The sequence below is a fragment of the Hyperoodon ampullatus genome, assembly GCF_949752795.1.
Source record: "Hyperoodon ampullatus genome assembly, chromosome: 5".
In the NCBI taxonomy this organism is placed as follows: domain Eukaryota; kingdom Metazoa; phylum Chordata; class Mammalia; order Artiodactyla; family Ziphiidae; genus Hyperoodon; species Hyperoodon ampullatus.
The window spans coordinates 131784941-131791693 of record NC_136918.1 but is presented as its reverse complement, the minus strand read 5'-3'; the positions used below and the strand labels follow the sequence as shown (position 1 = coordinate 131791693).

Genomic DNA, 6753 nt, shown 5'->3' with positions numbered 1-6753 from the left:
CCTGCAGTTTGTAACCTCACCCAGGGTTTGGCCAGAGCAGCAAGGAATAACCCTTTGTAGTTAAAGTAATTCCCTCATTTAATGGAACCAGCTTTGCTGGTGTGAGTACCTTGAAATCACAGAAACCCGATTTAGAATAGATATCCTCTTCAAATTGCTTTTTGAAATCTTTTTGTCTTAACTATAAATTATGATAATATTCTGAAGTCAGTGAACCTATATCCAAATCCTGTTCAAAGCTACAAGTATATACTATTTCATTGTGTTGCTAAAACATAAAGTCTAACCAGTCTTCTATGACTGTACTTTTAGATATGGGTATTTTCAGATACTAGCCTCCCCACATCACTGTCTTTTTATTTTATTGCAATCCCAAATTCGCTTTCCCCCTCCCAAATTTGCTTTTGATTAACAGTCAAACCTTAAATGGTCCTCTGAGAGAAACAAAATCTGAAAAGGTGAGATTGAAATTAAATGATTTAAAATAGTATTGGGGCATTCACATTTCCATTGGTGCTAAAATATATCTGAACATGGAATGGAATTCAGAACTCCATGAAAGAGAGCTGGTGACAAAAGAGGTGATGTCACACAGCCTAAGGCCTGATAGGCATACAAGTTGGAGATGGACAGTGGTTGTCCATTCTGGTCGCACTGGTGGAGACTGTGCTTCTAAAAGCGAGCTCTTCAAACTTAGATCTCAATTACTCCTAACAGGATAATTAGAATTTTCTTTCTCAAATTAAGGGTTTGAGAAATTCCTGATAAGATGCACTGCTCCCTGAAGTTGATTTTAATTGTAATTTTTTTAAACTGTCAGCATTTATCCAGCGTTGATGGCTTAGATGCTTGTAAGTATGCTTTGGCAGTTCGATTGTTTATTCCTCTCTTCTGGCTCACTTTTCCCCAGTTTCAGGGAGTCAGATTAAACAAATTGCTTCTTCCACACAAATGGGACTTCCTGGAAAGATTTAGCGTTTAGGAGGAAAAATGGCAGTTGTCAGAGGGAGAATTGAAAGCTTCCTTTTCCTGAAACACATATCACTTACAAAATAGATTAGTATATCCTTAGTGTTTTTGAACATAACATTTTAAAAAAGTCATTCCCTTAATAATTGCCATAGAAGATTTTTAAGCCTGATGTACAGACAAGAGTTTAATTCTGACTCTGAAAGGGAACATATTTCCTGAGGCCCAGGTGTTTGGGAATAAAACCATTTGCTCAAGCGCAGGCTGGTTATTTACAGCTGCACTCTACTGCATGTGAAAGAGAAAAAGATTCTGCCCACTTTCTTTCCTTCCTTCTCTCTGGACTTTGCATTTCAGTCCCATCTCATCTAGAAATGAACCCTTTCCCCCCCATCTCTGGGCCAGCTTAGGGTCCTGGGGCCCCCCAGGAAGATTCATTTGTGTTTTACATGCATAATGATCTGTGGTTTGGGTTCATTCTTCCTCCACTGAAGGAAGCATATTGAGGTTGCTAGGTGGCTGTGGGGAGGGAAACCACATTCACTGCTTGCCTGCACTTATCTGCCTAGGTAAAGCTTCCCAAGTTAACAGGATAATCATGTTGTGCATTTGTGGCGGTATCCTTTTGACTGTGCTTGTGCTGGCGGCTGCTGTCTTCTGTCTTTACTACAAAGTAACCAACGCATTGAAGTGAGTGATGTGGGTAAGAGTGGCTAACACTCCCTCAGATGGGATCCTGGGGTTCTGTGCTTGAGTAGGGTCATTCCTTGCCCCATGGCCGCACCCTGGGTGAGGTCAGGAACAGCGGGAGGGTTTGAGACGACAAAGGCAGTGCGTGTAGAATCTTGGTTTTTTCGCCTTCCTGTTTGGGGCTGTGAGCTCATAAGCAGAATGTTCTCAGCCAGGTGGTTCTGTGTTTCTTTGCTGTCACTTGGCCTCATTGAGTTTACCGTCCGCTGGCTAATTCCAAAGCACTGCAGACTGAAGACTGTGTGAATGAGTCTCTCTGCCTGTGTTCACTCAGAGGACAGGCTGAGTTGACCTTCTCTTGCCTGAGTTGGGGAGCTCTCAGTGTGTCCTTGGCCTTGGGGACAGTGAGGGGAGCCTATAGGACCTTGGGGAAGCTGAGTTCCAAAGGAACCTATTTGTTCAGCCTTAAAAAATGATCCAGCCATGGTCACCCAGGACAAGTTCACTGCGGCCATCACCAATAGGTCTTATCCCAACCTCTGATGCTGTGATGAATGTAACTTGTATGCTGGCTTTGATCCCCTGCCACGGTGCTTTTGTGATGCATACGAGGGAATCTGACCTGGGTGGGCACAAATATCTTTGTGAGCAGTCTTTCTCTCTTAGTAGAATGTTTTATTATTCAAGTCAAGTTCTGTCTCTTTGGTTTACATTATATGATGTACTATGTAACATATTTGTGTACTTTTGCATAAATGAAATATTGAAAATATTGAAAATAAAAAAAAAAACTAAAGCTCCTGCATTATTTATGTTTCTCATATTATACTTATACTTAGGATGTGCCTCCACATTCTGAGTAAACATATGCTCTTACTTGTGTTTATCTGTAATACAGACCAGATTGTTCTGTCTGATAAAAAATCAAACAGTTGGAAGTTGGAAAATTCCAGGACAAAATAAAGACAGGAGTAAAAGTAAGGGAGAATGAGGAAGAGGAAATAGAAGTAATAAGTCAGAGTAGTGTTGGCAAATCCCTTCAGGGTGGGAATGGTTAAACTTGTGTCTCAACAACCTCAAACAAAGGGCCGAGAAAACCCTTCATCCTTAGTTGGTGTTAGGAAACTATGAACTACACAGAAGTCATCTATTTCCTCAGTGACTCACATTTCTTAGAGAAGAAGTTCTCATTTGGTCTAGGATGGTACTAAGAAAGCAACAACATCAGCAACAAGGATAGATAGATGATAGATAGATAGATAAATAGATAGATAGATAAATAGATACATACATACATACATACATACATAGATGGACCACCCTTCTTGGAAACTTAATAGTTTTCACATGTTCTAATTAAATTAATGGGTTTTTAAAACCTGGATAGTGTTGGACCATCCATCATCTCTTGACTTATATTTGACTAAAATGGAAGACCTTTTGGAAACTGTAAGGTCTCCCACCTGGAGCATGCTTGGTGTGCCTGCTTTCAAATAGTTTTCATCCTTGGAATGGATTCCTTGCAGTAGAATGTGAAAGAAAAAGAGGAAAAGTTCACACTTCCCCAATTAAGCCTACTTCCCATCTCATGCCTGAACCATGGCAGGAATGTGACCATCAAAAATGACAACTTGGGGCTTCCCTGGTGGCACAGTGGTTGAGAGTCCGCCTGCCAATGCAGGGGATGCGGGCTCATGCCCCGGTCCGGGAGGATCCCACATGCTGTGTAGCAGCTGGGCCCATGAGCCATGGCCACTGAGCCTGCACATCTGGAGCCTGTGCTCTGCAACGGGGGAGGCCACAACAGTGAGAGGCCCGTGTACTGCAAAAAAAAAAAAAAAAAAAAAAAGACAACTTGACTCTCAGATTTTGAAACCATCTCAATTGAATTTTACTTGCTTTGAAAATTTGAAAACTATCGAAGGGATAGCACTAAATTCCAGGTTTAATCCCATTCATATGAAAATTCTTATGAATTCCTTTCTATCCTCCTGTTTTTGAGTCAGACTAGAAAGAGGAGGGAAGCATCATAAGTTAGAGACCATATTTACTCCTGGATCAGTTACTGTGCAGCTAGTCTAGCCAGGTGCTCTGAAAACCTCACATTCCTCATCTAGCAAATGAGAGACTTAAGCCTGATGACTTTGAAGCTGCCTTCCATTTCTAAAAATTTTTCTGTTACCTGGATTTAAGTAATTACACATCTAATCCAAAGGGCCACTTTCATATTGCTCCATAAAAATGGAATATACATTTTTGGCTTTGATAAATATGATATATTCCAAGCTGCTGTTGAAGAAACATCTAATGAACATTTATAACCTAAACATTATTTCACCAGAGAGAAAGGTGTTACTCAACAGATAATATAATAATTACCAGTAAATTCAATAATAAGAAGTGCTTCTCCTTGTTCTTGTTTTCTGGATCTTAGAAATAAACTATGAAATCTGCATGTCTTGCTTAGGATGCCTCTTTTCATAAAGTATCAGTGATTTTAGTAGAAGTCTTGAAAATAATACATGAACATTTATTTGATTCAAGAAGTCATTATTAAAACCAGGATTCATGAACCATATTAAAGAGAGGTGGCTTAGATTAGAAGAAAATAATAGATCATCTGAAGTCCAAAGTGTTTTGCAAACGCTCTCCAAAGAACTAGCAAGGTGTTGGTGTTTTCTTCTGTGGTGGCTTAACACATATATTTATACTTTTATATCAGAGTGATTTTTAGACAAGAAGTTTTCAACTCTATAATTAGCAATCCACAATGGAAGTTTTGACACATAATTACAGCATTGCTTAGACAATAATAATATGAGGAATATTAACGCTGAATGCAGTATTTCTTGGCACACCTCTGGCTAGGTTCTTATTGGCTGAGAAACAATTATATATGCCTAGTAAGTAATTCATACGTAGTATGAAGTGAATGTGACTGTATGAGGGCAGAATGCATGCACAACAGGTACTTCTAGTTAAGCCACGTTCAGTCACTGCTGCCGGTTTGGACTAAACTGTTCTGTGCACTAACAGTGGCGAGCATCATCAGAGGTCGCTGAAGTCTCACAGAGGCCTCCCCGTTCTGGGTCGTGAGCAGCTTCCCTTGCAGATTGGATCCATATTTAAAGCAAAGGGAATGGCATCTAACCCGCTGCAAATCGCTGGACTGGTTCTTGGGTTCTTCGGCATGGTGGGGACACTGGCCACAGCACTTCTGCCTCAGTGGAGAGTATCAGCTTTTGTTGGCAGCAACATTATTATCTTTGAAAGAATCTGGGAAGGGCTCTGGATGAACTGCATCCGACAAGTCAAGGTTAGGTTGCAGTGCAAGTTCTACAATTCTTTGCTGGCTCTCCCACCTGCCCTGGACACAGCCCGCGCCCTCATGTGTGTAGCTGTTGCCTTATCTCTGATTGCTCTGATTATTGGCATCTCTGGCATGAAGAAGTTTCAGTGCAAAGGCTCTAATGAGAGGGTTAAAGCATATCTTCTGGGGACTTCTGGAGTTCTCTTTATCCTGACGGGCATCTTCGTTCTCATTCCAGTGTGCTGGACAGCCAATATCATCATCAGCGATTTCTACAACCCAGCCGTCCACATAGGTCAGAAACGAGAGCTGGGAGCGGCACTCTTCCTTGGCTGGGCAACTACCGCTGTCCTCTTCATCGGAGGGGGTCTGCTTAGTGGGTTCTGCTGTTGCAACAGAAAGAAGCAAAAGAACAGATATCAAGTCACTGGGCATCCTATGCCATGCACAGATAAGGGACAAGGGACAGTGCTTAGTAAGACCTCCACCAGTTATGTCTAACACCTGCTTTTCACTCAAACTGTGGGTTATGATCAATGTGTTTTATAGAGTCTTGCCAGAAACTGTAAGTATGTCAGGCAGGAGAACTTGCTTTATGACTGTTTTAAAATTGAGATGAAAAGTTTAAAGGGCATATAGATTGTAGTCACCTGTGATAGGAATAAAAATAACTTGCTTTAGACATTCTGACCTCATGTGTATTAAATGCATTTACTATTACTGGACTCAAATAATCCCCATTCCAATCTGTGTAGTCTAAAATCAAGTATGTCCATAATCCTTAGTATAATGATAGACTCTTTATTTGTCCACAACCATATATTATCTGTTAAGAAATCCGAATTCTATTGTAATTGATAAGCTCTAGCAATAAAACATATTCTAAAATATAAACTAACTTATTTTTTCTCCAAATTATTTCTTATACTAACATGGTAACTACTAAAATAATGACATTTTTTCTTTTTAAAATAAGCTGCAAATAATAGACATCAAATAAGGACTTTTAATTGAATTTATCAAAATATGAAAATGTTTGTTCAGTGAAAAGAGTTGTTTCTCCTTTAGGAAACTCAAATGTACTAGAAATTAAACACTTTTAGGGAGAAGGGAGCTCTGATTTCTGTTAGGATATTTAAGAAAATGATTTTAAAGCATCTAACATACAGTTAAACTTGCTTAGAATTATATATTCAAAGGAAAATAATTTATAAATGAAAAATAATATGCTTTCAGAACCTATGATGTGCACCTACAAGCAAACAGAATTATCTGTCTTGATAAGACACATTAATAGAATACTATGAACTCTCAATTCTCATCAACAGGAAATACAGTCCCAATTAGGAAATTGAGGTTTGGGTGTTGAAGGGAGTGGTTTCTGTTCCTTGTTTTATTCTTTTGTCATTGCACAGGCCTACACACTCTAAGTAAAATGGAGAACCAAGGTCATGATTCAGGCAGTTAGTCAGGCCAAAGTAAGTACCTTCTTTTGTATTCTCTAATAAATAAATAGGTATGGATAAAGCATTTTGTTTTCTTCGAATTATATGCATTATTTTCTCAATTCTTCACTTCCCATGTATTAACATGCCAATATTGGGTCATAAGTGTGGGGCTTGGGGGAGATGTAGACAAGTGTTTGTGGGGCAATACCACCCCTATGGGATGCTTCTGAATATCTCCAGTGTCTTGTGAACCAATTAATGTTTATATATTTTAACTCTTCAAATTTTAACTCTTTAAATATTGTGTTTATTTTATAATAAAGATGTATTTCATTT

The 6753-nt window shown here is 39.3% G+C and overlaps 1 protein-coding gene across 1 annotated transcript; it reads left to right on the top strand.

Annotated features, from left to right (window-relative positions):
- Positions 1-4788: 4788 nt before the first annotated feature.
- On the top strand, positions 4789-5867 carry CLDN17 (claudin 17). The gene has a single exon (XM_079705607.1). It carries the CDS (start codon positions 4799-4801, stop codon positions 5468-5470), a length of 672 nt encoding a protein of 223 aa, XP_079561733.1. The 5' UTR covers positions 4789-4798; the 3' UTR covers positions 5471-5867.
- The last annotated feature ends 886 nt before the right edge of the window (positions 5868-6753 follow it).

What these genes read in the sequence shown, in the direction of transcription:
- CLDN17 (XM_079705607.1), top strand. Translation starts at nt 4,799, where the DNA reads ATGGCATCTAACCCGCTGCAAATCGCTGGACTGGTTCTTGGGTTCTTC.